This window comes from Podarcis muralis, chromosome 15 (genome assembly GCF_964188315.1).
Source record: "Podarcis muralis chromosome 15, rPodMur119.hap1.1, whole genome shotgun sequence".
NCBI classification, from domain to species: domain Eukaryota; kingdom Metazoa; phylum Chordata; class Lepidosauria; order Squamata; family Lacertidae; genus Podarcis; species Podarcis muralis.
The window spans coordinates 32,585,436-32,601,028 of NC_135669.1; the positions used below are offsets into that span (position 1 = coordinate 32,585,436).

At 46.8% G+C, this 15,593-nt stretch overlaps 1 protein-coding gene across 1 annotated transcript in view; it reads left to right on the forward strand.

Annotated features, from left to right (window-relative positions):
* The window catches only part of P2RX1 (purinergic receptor P2X 1), a 29,816-nt gene extending 18,426 nt beyond the window's left edge, over window positions 1-11,390 (forward strand). Inside the window, exons 5-13 of the mRNA XM_028708610.2 lie at window positions 442-538; window positions 874-954; window positions 2,083-2,224; window positions 2,451-2,581; window positions 3,031-3,121; window positions 5,553-5,618; window positions 7,404-7,505; window positions 8,523-8,583; window positions 9,853-11,390. Of these exons, the coding sequence (XP_028564443.2) occupies window positions 442-538; window positions 874-954; window positions 2,083-2,224; window positions 2,451-2,581; window positions 3,031-3,121; window positions 5,553-5,618; window positions 7,404-7,505; window positions 8,523-8,579 (767 nt within the window). The 3' untranslated portion in view covers window positions 8,580-8,583; window positions 9,853-11,390. The remainder of the gene's footprint in view (window positions 1-441; window positions 539-873; window positions 955-2,082; window positions 2,225-2,450; window positions 2,582-3,030; window positions 3,122-5,552; window positions 5,619-7,403; window positions 7,506-8,522; window positions 8,584-9,852) is intronic.
* The last annotated feature ends 4,203 nt before the right edge of the window (window positions 11,391-15,593 follow it).

Below are 15,593 nucleotides of genomic sequence, written 5' to 3' on the forward strand. Positions count from 1 at the left end.
CTTCTGTGTTGATTTTACTCCCATCAGCCCTGGCTAGTGTGGCAATATGTCAGAGAGGAGGGTGGGAGTTGTAGTTCTTCAACCTCTGGAGACCCACAAGTTCCCCATCCCTGGTCTAAAGCATTCAAGGCGAAGTGCATAGATTAAATGCAGACGTTCCCCTTCACAGGTTTACAAGCTGCTAGAGGAAATCATGGGTTAGAGCAGGCATAGGCAAACTTGGCCCTCCAGATGTTTTGGGACTACAACTCCCATCATCCCTAGCTAACAGGACCAGTGGTCAGGGATGATAGGAATTGTAGTCTCAAAACATCTGGAGGGCCGAGTTTGCCTATGTCTGGGTTAGAGTGTAGTAGAGCTTTATCCAAAGACTGCAAATAGCTCATGCTGGTCTCTTAGGTGATCTTTTACTAAGCGGACTGTGTTTTCCATTTCCTGCAGGTATCATGACTGGGAAGTGTGTGAATTTTAGCCACACAGAGAAAACCTGCGAGATCTTTGGGTGGTGTCCAGTGGAGATCGATGACAAAGTTCCTAAGTAAGTCTCTGCTTTCTCATCCAAGCGACACTAGTCCTCATGAAATCAGAAGAATGTAGGATGTTGCCTCTTAGGCCATTGGGTCCATCTAATCAATGATTGTCTATTCCTGGGATCCTCAACACAGCATGAACTGGGAGGGTTTTGTGTGTGCATTTTTTATGTGTGTTTGTGTTTGTGTATGGTTTTATATATAATTGTTGCTAATGGCTCTGGATTGGTTTTAATAATAGTGGCATATAATTTTGTAAACAAGTAAGGTGGAAGGGTATCCCCACCTCCTTTGGACACAGGCATTTTGACACATAGGCACTAATCCTGCTTTCGTCCTACAGCCCCCCTCTGCTTCTGGCGGCTGAAAACTTCACCTTGTTTATCAAGAACAGCATCACCTTCCCCAAGTTCAAAGTCGCCAGGTAAGCCCAGGATCCATGAGATCGTGTGGGACAGTACTCATGATATACTGAAATGTTGTTGTTGTTGTTGTGTTGTTCTTATATTACCTGCCCCTCCAGGGCGACTTATAAAATTAAAAACAGTTTAAAAGACGTTAGAATCGTATAAGGGTTTGTTATTCTGACTGGAGTGTAATGGAAATTCATAAGATTTCGGAATGCAGAAATTTAGTAAATCATCATCAAACCATCAATTCTTGTACACGGGGGGGGGGGGGGGGGGGACACCTAAATTGTATAATTTGGCTTTTATAATTATAATTTGGCGTTGTTATAATGAGGCTTTTATTGGATTATTGTGATGGAAAACTAATAAGAATTATTTAATTTTTTAAAAAGTTAGAATCATAAAAATAAAGTAGGTCCTAAAATTATACAGTTCAAGCCAGGGCAAAGAGGTGGGTCTTCAGCATCCTCTGTATTATGTACTGAGTTGAATAGGATCCAAATTGCAGCAGTCTTAGAACAATAGGATTCAGAATGCAGCAGTCTGATTGGTCCTAGGACAATAGGACCCAGAATGCAGCAGTCTGATTGGTCCTAGAAGAATGGGATTCAGAATGCAGCAGTCTGATTGGTCCTAGAAGAATAGGATCCAGAATGCAGCAGTCTGATTGGTCCTAGGACAATAGGACCCAGAATGCAGCAGTCTGATTGGTCCTAGAAAAATAAGATTCAGAATGCAGCAGTCTGATTGGGCCACAGGAGCCACTCAATCCAACTCCAGATGGAAGTGAATCCGCAACCAGATTGGCCTATAGGAGAATCCCGGAATTAGCCAATCACGTGGGGCCCATTGTGTAAATAATGTATATAAAGCAGACATATCGGGGGAACTTCCATTCCTCCTCACCACTATGAGCTGAATAAAGAGCATGAAATCCACACTCGACTGCGAGTATATTTCACTCTGGAAGCTGTACAATGCAGCTGGACACAGGACTCCAGGCGGGGTCCTGTCCTGAACCTACCCTGCCTTTTCCACTCATGGCGTGATGTGCAAGGCAGCTGGCAGCCCAGTGAACAACCTTCATTTAGTGAGCCATCTGCAAACAGAGATAACAGGGTTTGTTTCTTCCTCTTCCGCAGACGTAACCTTGTGGAGGGAGTCAACAAGACCTACCTCAGGAACTGCACCTACCACAAAGACAGGGACCCCCTGTGTCCTGTGTTTGAGCTGGGGTACGTGGTGGAGGAATCCGGGCAGAAGTTTTCCGTTCTCGCCTTTAAGGTGAGGACTTCCTCCCTGGCCAGTCTGGGCAACGGGAAATCGGTTGACTAGTAGGGCTGAGTCAAAGTGGGTGGGGTGCTAAGCAGGCATGGGTGGCTCCAACTCCTTCAGACGCAAGCCAGTTTTGCAGGCAGATTTACTTATAAGCTAAACATGCTATAGCTTAGGGCCCCACTCTCTTGGTGCCCCCCCCAAATTTAGGATGCCCTCTTGTTCCCCTGGGCAGGGGGGCGTCGTTGGCATCACCATCTCCTGGGACTGTGACCTCGACTGGCCTGTGAAGCACTGTGTGCCCGTTTACCGGTTCCATGGGCTTTACAATGACGACAACAACCTCTCTCCAGGGTTCAACTTCAGGTACGGTGGCCTTTTGGGGTTGTTCTGTCCCGTCTGTCCGTCTCTCTTTCTCCCCCTTATTTATTTATTCCATTTGTATCCGCACCTTCACCTCCAAGGAGCTCAACGTGGCACGCTCAGCTCTTCTCTCTCTCCATTTTTTCCTCACAACAACCCTGTGAGATAGGTCGGCCTGAGAGAGGCAAGGACTGGCCCTCAAGGTCACATCCGTGGCTGGGTGGGGGGATTTGAACCCTAGTCTCTCCCAGGTCCTAGTCCGTCACTCTAACCACTATGCCACTCAGAAATAAATGCCAGCTGCCGGCATCATACATGGGGAGATCACTGCTGTGAGGGGGTTGGCCTGGAGAGAGCCTTGAGGGCCAGACAGAGAGAGACCCTGAGGATTCCAGTTCCAGCAACCCTTGTTCGTTTTCATGCATACAAATTGCCTCTTTTTGCTTTGAAAGGTACGCCAAATATTACAGAGAAAACGGAAGAGACCTAAGAACCCTGTACAAGGTGTTTGGCATCCGATTTGACATTCTGGTGAACGGGAAGGTAAGGCTTGCTTTGAAGAACGGTTGGCGTTTTCTCCTTGTGGCCTCGATTGTTGTGAGTGGAGCGTTCCTTCCAAGTAGGCTGGGTAACGTCAGTCAAATGCAGCTGCGAGTAGGGTTGCCAGACCTCCTGAAATATCTAGATTTGCCTGGCCCCCTCCAGGTGGCAGGGGTAATAATAATAATAATGTCAGGGCTGCCTCAGGTCCCAGCTCACAAGAGACCAACGCCAAGTCCAGTTTATATACAAATATGTTTATTGAAGTGCATTGTACGTTCCACAGCCGAGGCGCCCAGCCCCACGTCTGTTACGCTTAGACCGCTGAAGTCCCCTCTGAGTCAGTCCCGCCTCTGCACCACTTTAAGAGGCTTGTGCTGCTCCACCTCTTCCTTTCTTTCCTTTTCCGCAGGGTCTTCCTGCCCCCTGGGGTTTCGCCCCTCCTGGATTCCCCTGACGCGGAATCCCCAGACAGCTCTTCCCCCCTCCTGCGTGCTTTGGGACCTGGCTCCTCCTCCGGGCTCCCTGTACTTCCGCGCGCCTCCACATTTGAACTTGGCGCGCGTTCGCAAGCTCTAACCTTCCTCTTGACAGTTACACTACTCCCTGCACTACTCTCCTCCCCTTCCGGGAGGATGTCTTGCTCCGATCTCCCCTCCCTCTCTGCTTTAGGACCTGCTTCCCCTGTCACTCTGGAATCTCCACCCCCTTCACTGCGCTCTGGCGGAGAAGCCGGTCCCGACTCCCAGCTCCCACTCTGGGTTCCCCCGCTGGTCCCCTGCTCCTGATGAGTCCCCCCTGTGACTCCCTTTGGCCTGACCACAGGCGCCCCCTTCTGGGAATCCTCCGACTCACTTGAAAGACTCATGGAATCCCTCAAGTCATTGTCATCCTCTTCCTCGCTGCCCTGGGATTCTTCCCCCTCGCTCTCCGCCTCCTCCCTCACCTGTGCCTCTGTCCCTGAACCCCTGACAAATAATAATAATAATAATAATAATAATAATAATAATAATAATAATAATACTAAATTTATTATTTATACCCAGCCCATCTGGCTGGGCTTCCCCAGCCACTCTGGGCGGCTTCCAACAAAATATTAAAATACAGTAATGCATCAAACATTAAAAGCTTTCCTAAACAGGGCTGCCTTCAGATGTCTTCTAAAAGTCTGGTAGTTGTTGTTCTCTTTGACATCTGGTGGGAGGGTGTTCCACAGGGCAGGAGCCACTACCGAGAAGGCCCTCTGCCTGGTTCCCTGTAACTTGACTTCTCGCAGTGAGGGAACCGCCAGAAGGCCCTCGACGCGGGACCTCAGTGTCCAGGTAGAACGATGCTTAAATCTCCAGGTGGGCGAGAGCGCTTTCAATAATAATAAAAATATTGAGAAGAATGTGCATGCAGCTTGCTGGCTGCAAATTATAGCCTAGACTATCTGGGTTGGTGGGTTGCCTTCCTCTGCTCCCCTCTCCCAATTAACCTCCATCTCCAGGGCCTGCCCCATGACATCACCAGGGGCCATCCCTATGTGTCAGGTTTGGACCTTGAAATCTCAGGGTCTGGGATGCTCCTGCAATCCTAGCTGTGTCCCTGGTTTGACCAACCCTCACCCCCTCATCCACCCCAGCTTTTCTTAAAGGCGCTCAGGGCAGTATACATGGTTCTCCACCCCCATCCCATCCTCACAACAACCTTCTGAGGTGGGTGACACCAGGAGCAAGTATGATGAGCCCAAGCTTCTTGGTTGAGTGAGGATTTGAACTCGGGTCTCCTCGCCAGTTGCTCTAACCCAAAGAAGGGAACCTGTGGCCCTCCAGGTATTAACTGGAGTCCAACTCCCATCAGCCCCAGGCAGGATGATGGAAGCTGGGAGTTCAGAAACATCTGGAGGGATGAAGGTTCCTCACTACTGCTCTAACCACTATACCTCAGTGCTTCTCAGTCCCAGGTAGATAGCTCAAGCAGAAGGTTTACCTGCATTGGGTGCAGATCACGCATTCCGTATTGTGAAACTCCTATTGTGTTAGATGGAATTTACTTCCAAGCAAGATGCAAATCAGGGGGTGGGGCATTCCCAGGCCACACCCCTTCCTGCAGCTTTAATCACCCACAGTTGTGCAGAATTAAGAAGAGTTTGGATTTGATATCCCGCCTTTCACTCCCTTTAAGGAGTCTCAAAGCGGCTAACATTCTCCTTTCCCTTCCTCCCCCACAACAAACACTCTGTGAGGTGAGTGGGGCTGAGAGACTTCAAAGAAGTGTGACTGGCCCAAGGTCACCCAGCAGCTGCGTGTGGAGGAGCGGAGACTCGAACCCGGTTCCCCAGATTGCAAGACTACCGCTCTTAACCACTAACACCACACTGGCTCACTTGCTTTCTTTGGTGGCCATAAAGGACACTAACAGTTCTCCCCTTGCCATCTCTGTTCTTATCCAGGCAGGAAAATTTGACATTATTCCAACGATGACAACGATAGGCTCTGGGATTGGCATCTTTGGGGTGGTAAGTGCTGTTATGAAGAACTGTTATGAAGTCTGGCTGCTAGATCAGGCCCTAGTGGGTCCGTCCAGTCTCACTGTGGCCAACCAGATGGCTGTGGCAAACTCTGAAGCAGGACCCGGGTGCAAGAGCACTCTCCTCACTTGTAATGCCCAGCCACTGGAATTCAGAATCAACAACAGCACCTCCAACAGTAGACAGAACACAGCCACCATGGCTAGTAGCCACTGATGGTCCTTTTCTCCATTAATCTAATTCTCTTGTAAAGCCATCCAAGTTGGTTGCCATCACTGCCTCCTGTGGCAGGGAGTTCCCCAGTTTCACTATGTGCTGTGTAAGGAAGTACAGTGGTACCTCGGGTTACAGACGCTTCAGGTTACAGACTCCGCTAACCCAGAAATAGTACCTCGGGTTAACAACTTTGCTTCAGGATGAGAACAGAAATCGCGCAGCGGCAGCAGGAGGCCCCATTAGGTAAAGTGGTACCTCAGGTTAAGAACAGTTTCAGGTTAAGAACAGACCTCCAGAACAAATTAAGTTCTTAACCTGAGGTACCACTGTACATTATTTTGTCTGTTCAGAACCTTGCATCACCCAGCTCTATTCTGGCTATGAAACAGGTGGAACTCCAAAAGAATCTGCAGGCATTTACAACCTTGGGGGTTGTTGTCACTTAATACATCAACATAGAGGACAGAAGAAGATACAGATTTGCCAGAGATCTGCATGCCAAATTATTGGCATAGGAGCCAACTTGGATTCAATGGCTATAGTTTAAATGCAACATGCAACCCATCTCGCCATTGTTGGGAAGACTGTGACCAGGTGGTCTGTGTGGTTTTCTCAGGCCACACTCACACCATCCATTTAAAATACTCTGGTGCCACTTCTGATGGTCATGGCATCCAGGAGTTACGGGTGCTGAGAGTTGTTAGGAGACCCCATGTTCCCCTCACAAAGATCCCTGGAAAGAGGGACTGATTGTTCAACCACTTTGGGAACTGAAGCTCCATGAGGCGCATAGGAGACTCACATCACCCTTAACAAACTACAGCTCCCAGAAGTCTTTGGGAGATGTCATCAAACCTCTGCTTAAAAACCTCCAATGAATGAGAGTCCACCAGCTTCCAAGGGAGTCCATTATACCCTCCAATGTCTCTCCGATGAAAATAGGGACGTCCTAAGGAAAAGCGGGATATTCCGGGATCAAATCAGAAACCGGGACGGCTTCTGTGAATCCCGTAATATCTCTGGAAAACAGGAACACTTGAAGGGTCTGGTCCATTCCACTGTTGAACAGCTTTTAAGATATTAAAAGATATCTTATTATTTGGAGATATTGTTATAATAATATTATTATATATTATTATAAGATATTATTTGGTATCTGAAGAAGTGTGCATGCACACGAAAGCTCATAGCAAGAACTAACTTAGTTGGTCTTTAAGGTGCTACTGGAAGGAATTTTTTTAGCTTTTAAGAAAGTTATTCCCAATGTTAGTCGGAGTCCAGGTGCTGATTTTTTCTACCCGTGTGAGTGCGCTGACATTCACTGCCCTTTCAGAGATTTAGCTTCCAGAGACTCAATTTTTCTGTGAAAGATTAAAATGGGAGACAAAACTAGCTTTAGAAGGAGCACATAGCAGAAAACAGGGATGGTGTTACCTTGTAAATAAGGAAAGTGAGAGTGTCTATGGGACTGGCAGGAGGGCACTGTCACTCAGGTCCATCTGTAGCCACCCAAAGCACATGTCAACAACACTGGACGTCCTGTTTTGTCTTCTGCAGGCCTCTGTACTTTGTGATCTCCTTCTGCTCAACTTCCTATCCAACCGGGACTACTACAAGCAGAAGAAGTTTAAGTATGCAGAACAGGATTCCATCAAACCTGTGAGTAGGCATCACGTTCTTCCTCATTTCCAGAAGGGCCACAACACGCCATAAATCTGGGCCGCGTCTGCTGCTCGCTGTGGTTAACGGTTTGGGCTTGGAAGAGGGAGGTTTGGATTCCAATCCTTTTTTGGCCATAATGCCCAAAAAGCAACAGCAGGCATGACACAATCTGTTGACCCAAGGCCGGCTCTACTGTTAGGTGGTGTGTGGTGGCAGCCTTAGTTGCTGAGGGGTGGCAGCAAGATGCTGGAAGGCAGAATTGGGTGCTTCACGTTATGCCCTACATTCGCTTTAGCTGCCCTCCGGTGTGGTCTGGGTGTCTACCCCAACACCAGCGCTTACGTAAGATTCGAGCGCCAGAACAGTTGGCTTCTGTAGCTGGAATGAGGAAGGCGCATCACCTTGTCCTTTGCCTCAGGCGGCAAAATGTTTTCAGCCAGCTCTGACTTGGGTCGCATGCATTTAAAGCATTGCGATACCACTTTAGACAGTCAGGGCTTCCCCCAAAGCATTCTGGGAGCTGTAGTGGTTTTTTTTTTAAGGGTGGTGATAATTGTTAAAAGACCCCATTCCCCTCACAGAGATATAAAATTCCCAGAGTTCCCTGGGAAGAGGGGTTGACTGTTAAATCACTCTGAGAATTGAAGTTCTGGGAGGAGAACAGGAGGCTCTTAACAACTCTCAGCACCCTTAAAAACTCCCAGAATTCTTTGGGGGGGGGAGCCATGACTGCTTCAAGGGGCATCATAGTGCTTTAAACAGATGGTGTGAATGTGGCTCATCGTGACAGGGTGAGGTTTATTTATTTATTTTCCCATAATTCAAAGAGCTAGGGAGCCTGTAGCCATTCATATAAAGTTCTTTCTTTCCTTCCACCCCTCAAGATTTTATGAGGGGGGGAAGGCTTTCATTTTGCTCCTGATGAAAAGGAGGAAATTTTGGGGATCCGATGCCGGGATGAACCAACGTGTCTCTCATTTTATTTATTTTATTTTGGCGTGGGGGAAATCTTAGGAAAAAGAAGACGCCGTCATGTGCGACTTACACGGGAAGGAAAAGGCTGTTCAATGAAATTGTAAGTGGCTATGAAAAACAGTATAAAATGAGGCAGTGACTGAGTGTGCAAACCTATGCATGTCTGCTTGGCAGTAAATCCCACTGAATTCAACAGGACTTAGTCCAAATTAAGCTTCACCTGTCCTCATCTAAACATCCTGTTCCATCATTTTGTCCCAAATGCAAAAACCTCACCCATCAAGCATGTGGTCACATGATGTCCATTTCACAGATAAAACCAACATCGAACAACACACCATCATAATCATCGTAAATTGTCATATTAACTTATAAGGCCCTGAGCAACTTAGGACCCAAGTATTTTACCTTGGGAAAATCATAGAATTGTAGAGTTGGAGTATCATCTAGTCCTGCCCCCTGCCAACCATATTTACTTATTTATTTCATAAAATTGGGACACCGCGACTGTTTTAAAAACAAAAACAAAAACCATCAGAGCATAAAAAGCAAAGAAGAATGAAATTATCAGTTTAAAAAATGTTAAAAACAAGGATTTAAAACATCAAAAAAAGGTAGAATCAGCAATAAACTTAAAACAGGCTAAAATGTGCATCAACATTCTACATATCTAGTAGATATTGTGATTGTCAAATTGTGTTACAGTGGTAGCTCGGGTTACATACGCTTCAGATTACAGACTCCGCTAACCCAAAAATAGTGCTTCAGGTTAAGAACTTTGCTTCAGGATGAGAACAGAAATCGTGCTCCAGCGGTGCAGCAGCAGTAGGAGGCCCCATTAGCTAAAGTGGTGCTTCAGGTGAAGAACAGTTTCAGGTTAAGAACGGACCTCCAGAACGAATTAGGTACTTAACCCGAGGTACCACTGTATTAGTGTTATTATGGTTTTTGTTGTATGTGTCTTTTGCGATCGTTGCTTGTATTGAAAAACTTATTAAATTTTTTTTTAAAAGCAAACCACTGAGGGGGGTGACAAAATTTCGGGCGGCACTCACCACAGGGCCTGCAGCGCGCCCAAGCCACACATCTCTCCTGGGAGTGACGTGGTGGCTTGGGCACCCACAGGCTCTGGGCTGCCCCAAACTGTCTGCCTGCTGCCTCTCCCTCAGCTGTAGAGCAGCTGAGTGGGAGGAGGCAGGCAGACTCCTTGGAGGCCCACGGAGCGTCCTGCCCCGGCTCACCCCGCCCCGCGGGCAGCTGGCCCTGACTCAGGGTGCAGAGCACGCACAGTGCCCCGGGTGCCCGATCGGCTTGCTCCGCCGCTGCCCCCCCTTTCTTCCTCATATATTTACTTCTTAACTTCTTGCAGGATCCACTCACCAAGCACATGCCCCGCCTCCTCTTCCTTCTCCTCGAATATGTGGCTGTCGACCTGAGAGATTTATCCACCTACCCCTTCCTGCTGAACCCCGGGAGCACGGGACTCGCCTCCCTTCTACGGCTTGGAGAGGCTGTTTTATAGACTCCCCCAATATTCTCAGTGCAGAGAACACTGAGAGGACGTGGTTTTAAGAGTCACTTGATGTGGACACTGGAACACTATAAAAAAAGACAAGATGCAAGCTGTCTGGGGAGGATTTGAGACAGCCTCTGGGACTCTCGACTGGGGATGGTGCAGAAGCCGAGGACGTATGTCGAAGAGACAGGGAAACGCAGCAACGGTCCTTCTTGGAGTTACACTATAGATGCAGCCAAATTGCACGTCGTTTCTTTTGGAAGTTAGGGAACCAGTAATGTCAAACTAGCCTAGGGATGTGGGGTCGATTCCACTTGCATTTAAAGATGAACTTTCCTAATAGCAACGAAACAAGATGCAGACTTAAAACACAGCCGTCCTTTGAAATTCACAATCTTGTGATGCAATTCTCTCATTCTCATTTCCCCCCATCTTAGGTTCAGTTGTCCACATTTCCACATCAGTTTGCAATTATATATGTTTTAAGAAGTCCTTGTGAAAATGCACCAGCATTTTAGTGCAAATTCTCATGTACACTTTTTTGCTTTTCTAAAAAATATTTTATCGGTTTTCTTTGATGTATAGCAAAATATAACTAGTCGACTAAACTTAATCGTAACACACACACACATCCAGTCTTGCCAGCTACTGGGTAAGTAATTCAATCCTTAATAATATTCATGTCTTTTTTTTAGTTTTTCTACAAAATTTCTCCTGCATCACACATTTTTGCATGCAAAGCATATTTTACCAAATACAGTGCATTTTGGGGTTGCTATGTTCACCAGCACATGCATTTCTATGAAAACTTTACCTGTGTACGATTTTTTTGCACACACTGCTTGACTGAAAGAACAGGTTGCAAAATTCAGAGAAGTGCGAATTTTGAAGGACGGCTGTGTCTCTCGGTTCACAAAGTGTGAATTGCATAGATTCACGTTTCATGTGAATTGCATAGATTCATGTTTACGTGTGAACCAAAGCAAAATTCTCCTCCATTCCTACAAAGCCGATAACAAGGACTTGCACCTTATGCTGACCCTCTGCAGCCGAGAAATGTGTGGTTCTTTGGCAATGCCCAAAGTCCTTAGAGATGGTGGTTCTATGTGAGCACCTCATCTTTGCCAATGGCATCAAACACTCCCAAGGCTGCCAGTGACTCTGAATGGGCCCCTTACTTAATGGCACAGCTCAGTGGTTTAGACACACACACACACACACACACACACACACACACACACCCCACTGCCATGCTTTTCAGTCAACAGCTGTTCCTGCTGCATGAATCCCAGGGAAGGTGGGTTGCAGAGGCCTGTTTTGAAATAATATATTTTTTATTTTTAAAAAAAGAGAAAGAGAAATAAAGACCTTTAGTTTTGGTACTACCTCAATTTTCTTTGCTCCGTGATTACCCTTGTGCACATATTGCTGTGCAACTGTCAGTAATGATGATTCCTGATTATTTATTGAATTTACATCTTGCTCTTCCTACCCGAGGAGGACAGGGCGGCAAGCAGGTGTACCCTTTAAAACAAATGCATTTCAAAATGGATTTTAAAGGTTGAAACATTCCTTAGTCCAATGATCATCAGGTTGCTTGCAATGGTATTCTTCAGACTTCAACTTCATTCTGGTCGCTCCTTTCTGAACCTTCTCCAGCTATCCTTTTTGAGAGGAGATGATAATAATAATAATAATAATAATAATAATAATAATAATAATAATAATAATAATAATAATAATAATATGTTTATACCCCGCCCATCTGGCTGGGTTTCCCCAGCCACTCTGGGCGGCTTTCAACAGAATATTAAAATACCATAGTCTTTTAAACATTAAAAGCTTCCCTAAACAGGGCTGCCTTCAGATGTCTTCTAAAAGTATGGTACAGTAGTTGTTTATCTCTTTGACATCTGGTGGGAGGGTGTTCCACAGGGCGGGCGCCACTACCGAGAAGGCCCTCTGCCTGATTCCCTGTAACCTGGCTTCTCACAGCGAGGGAATTGCCGGAAGGCCCTCGGCGCTGGACCTCAGCGTCCGGGCAGAACGATGGAGGTGGAGACGCTCCTTCAGGTATACTGGACCGAGGCCGTTTAGGGCTTTAAAGGTCAGCACCAACACTTTGAATTGTGCTTGGAAACGTACTGGGAGCGAGTGTAGGTCTTTCAAGACCGGTGTTATGTAGTCTCAGTGTTATGTGGTGATGGGAGCTGCACCATAGATTTGGATAATGGTGTTAGGATATTTCTTTTAACTTTTTTTCCAGCAGTTGCTCATAGGCCTCAGACCCTCTAAGTGTCCCTGTTTTCCAGCGACATTCTCAGATTTATGGAAGCCGTCCTGGTTTCTGATTTGATCCTGGAATGTCCCGCTTTGCCTTAGACATCTCTATTTTCACTGGAGAAATGTTGGAGGGGATGTCTCTGTTTTCATCGGAGAAATGTTAGAAGGTATGGGGCCTTGGTTTCCAGACCTCTCACTATCCAGTGCCAGAGATTACAATCTCCTACCTGAGTGATAGATTTTTGCCTCAGAACATGGGAGGCCTGCAGTGTAGCTAGCCTTTAATTTCTCAGGGACGAGAAGGCCGCTAACATCAAATGAACTGGCTCTACATCAGAGTGTTGCTTTGACAAATAAGAGCGGATATGGTTCCCCTTCTTTGTAGCCCCTTTTACCACAACAATATATTTCTTTTGCCTGTTAATGAAACAGGATAGATCAGAAAGGCCAGAAGTAACAAAGTCAGGATAGCTAAAAGCCCATACAAATATAATTCATTCATTCATTCCTTTCACTTAGTCCCAATTGCAATATTAAAGCAGGCAGGCAGTTGCTGCCCATTCAAAATGAAATGACATTTTATTATAATCTGCAGCTTCTGTGGCTCCCCCCCCCCGCTGCCCTCTAGGCTCCTGGCTCTGCTTATTATCTCCTTCAGGAATGCAAGGCAAGGCAAGGTTATTAAGATGATGTTTTCTCCCGCATAGACTCCGAGATAATGCCACCAAGGGGATAGTATCCTTGAAAATAGAACACAGTTACTGTAGTAAAAAAAATTGCTTCACCAAACACCGATTACAAAACAGCTTTCCTCTGCCTCTGTTTGGAGACTTCAGATCTCTCTGAAATAACAAAATAGAGGCGGGTGAACATCTGGGCCATGCCACACCTGTTTTCCCTCCTCAAGAACATTTGTTGATTAAAATCTGGTTCCCAGAGCTGGACACAACTCTGGATGTGGCCTGATCAGCAACAAACAGAGCAGAACTACAGTCCTCTTCAGGGACAGAAGCAATTCAGTCCTTGGCATCTGCAGGGATGGCTGGGAGAGAACCCAAACTCAACTCCTGGAGAACGACAGCCGGGCTGTGTAGGAAATACTGAGCTGGTTGGAACACAGTAAGGCAGCACCCTCTGTTCATGGAAGCTATGAGGGCACCCCGTTCCGCTGCCTCCATCACTCTCCATGAGTTGTTGAAGAAGAAGAAGAAGAAGAAGAAGAAGAAGAAGAAGAAGAAGAAGAAGAGTAGTTTGGATTTGATATCCCGCTTTATCACTACCCTAAGGAGTCTCAAGGGAGGGCTGACTGGCGCTGTGGGTTAAACCACAGAGCCTAGGACTTGCTGATCAGAAGATTGGCGGTTTGAATCCCCACGACAGGGTGAGCTCCCGTTGCTCGGTGCCTGCTCCTGCCACCTAGCAGTTTGAAAGCACGTCAAACTGCAAGTAGATAAATAGGTACCGCTCTGGCGGGAAGGTAAACGGTGTTTCCGTGCGCTGCTCTGGTTCGCCAGAAGCGGCTTAATCATGCTGGCCACATGACCCAGAAGCTGTATGCCGGCTCCCTCGGCCAATAAAGCGAGATGAGCGCCGCAACCCCAGAGTCGGTCACGACTGGACCTAATGGTCAGGGGTCCCTTTACCTTTAAGGAGTCTCAAAGTGGCTAACATTCTCCTTTCCCTTCCTCCCCCACAACAAACACTCTGTGAGGTGAGTGGGGCTGAGAGACTTCAAAGAAGTTTGACTGGCCCAAGGTCACCCAGCAGCTGCATGTGGAGGAGCGAAGACGCGAACCCGGTTCACCAGATTATGAGTCTATTGCTCTTAACCACTACACCACACTGGCACCACACCACAGAAGGACCACTACACTACACCACAGAAGGACAGACAGGCATCTGAAGGCGGGAGCTTCCTAGGAAGGGCTTCAGGAGAAGGACGCAACAGCCACACGCCCTTCAATCCCAGCCCCGCGAGGACAAGCCCCACCGAAAAATTCACCCGGGGCAATCGCCCCAGCAACCGCCTACACGCTACGCCCCTGACGCCTCCCTTGTTAAAGGAATGCTGGAGAGCATATCTGGATAGACGGGAAAAGATATCTCGGGTTAAAGGACACGGGATCACAAGTCACTATAGTCCACCCGGAGATAATCAGGGCTGAAGCCATAATTCCAGGAAAATTAATAAAATTAAAAGGCATTTCGAAACAAGCAGAGATCCTAAAGGTGGCGGAAATAGATGTCAGGTTCAAAAACTGGGCAGGGAAGTGGCAGGTAGCCCTTTCGGAAGAAATTCCCACCCCTGTGCTCATTGGTTGGGACATTTTAGAACATGTGCAGAGTACTTTCATAGTTACCAGAGCAAAAGGGAGCCTACAGTCACCTAATCCTGAGGGGGTGGATACAGTAGCAGAGGCAGACAATGCTGAACGACAGCAAGGGGATAATCAGTGTGAGGAAAGAAAAGACACCTTTTTGTTTCCTTTGACTAAAAGTCAAACTCCAAGTTTTGCCAAAAAGCAAAAAGAAGATACTGAGTTACAAATGTACTTTGAGGCAACCGAGTCAGAGAGGCCGTTAAGTCCTGAGTGCCCAGAACAGTTTTGTTTGAGCAAGGACCCTTTATATTGAGAAGTCCTTGTCCCACCACCCAGGGGGGTGAAGAAGTGAGAAGACAGTTAGTAATTCCACATGATATAGAAGTTTATAAAATTATCCCCAGAAATGGGGTAGAAAAAGGGTATCCTCCCTCTCAAGGCTAGAGGGTGCATGTGTAGAAACTAGCCCATTGTACAAAGGTAAAATGTGCATCTATTGCTTTGCCCAATTTTGCCTCTGGGCCCCCCCCCCCCCGGCATGGGGTTCCTTAGATTGCAATGATGGGAATGTGGCCCTGAATCAGAAAAAGATTCCCTAGCTTTAAGGGGACCTGATGGCTTTATAAGGGGATGAGACAAATGTTTGGGAAAGGTTTCCATCAAGGATTATTAGACATGCTAGCTAAAACAGAACCTCAAAGTTAAGAGACCGTATACTTCCTAAATATTGCTAGGAAGAGAATATTTTGAGAGAGAGAGAGAGAGAGAGAGAGAGAGCGCTATTGCCTTCATTCATTCTTTTACTTTTAAAAAAGTTTTTTTTGGTGCAGAGAGGAACTACTCCAAAGAATCTTTGCTCTAAAAAAGGGAAACTTTGATCAAATGCAACAGGACCTGTCTTTGGAATTGTTGTTGCAGTATTAGAAATTGGCCGGCAGAGGGGGTGAGAGCACTTGCAATAGCTCCCCTGGAAAAGTCACAGGCAGATTC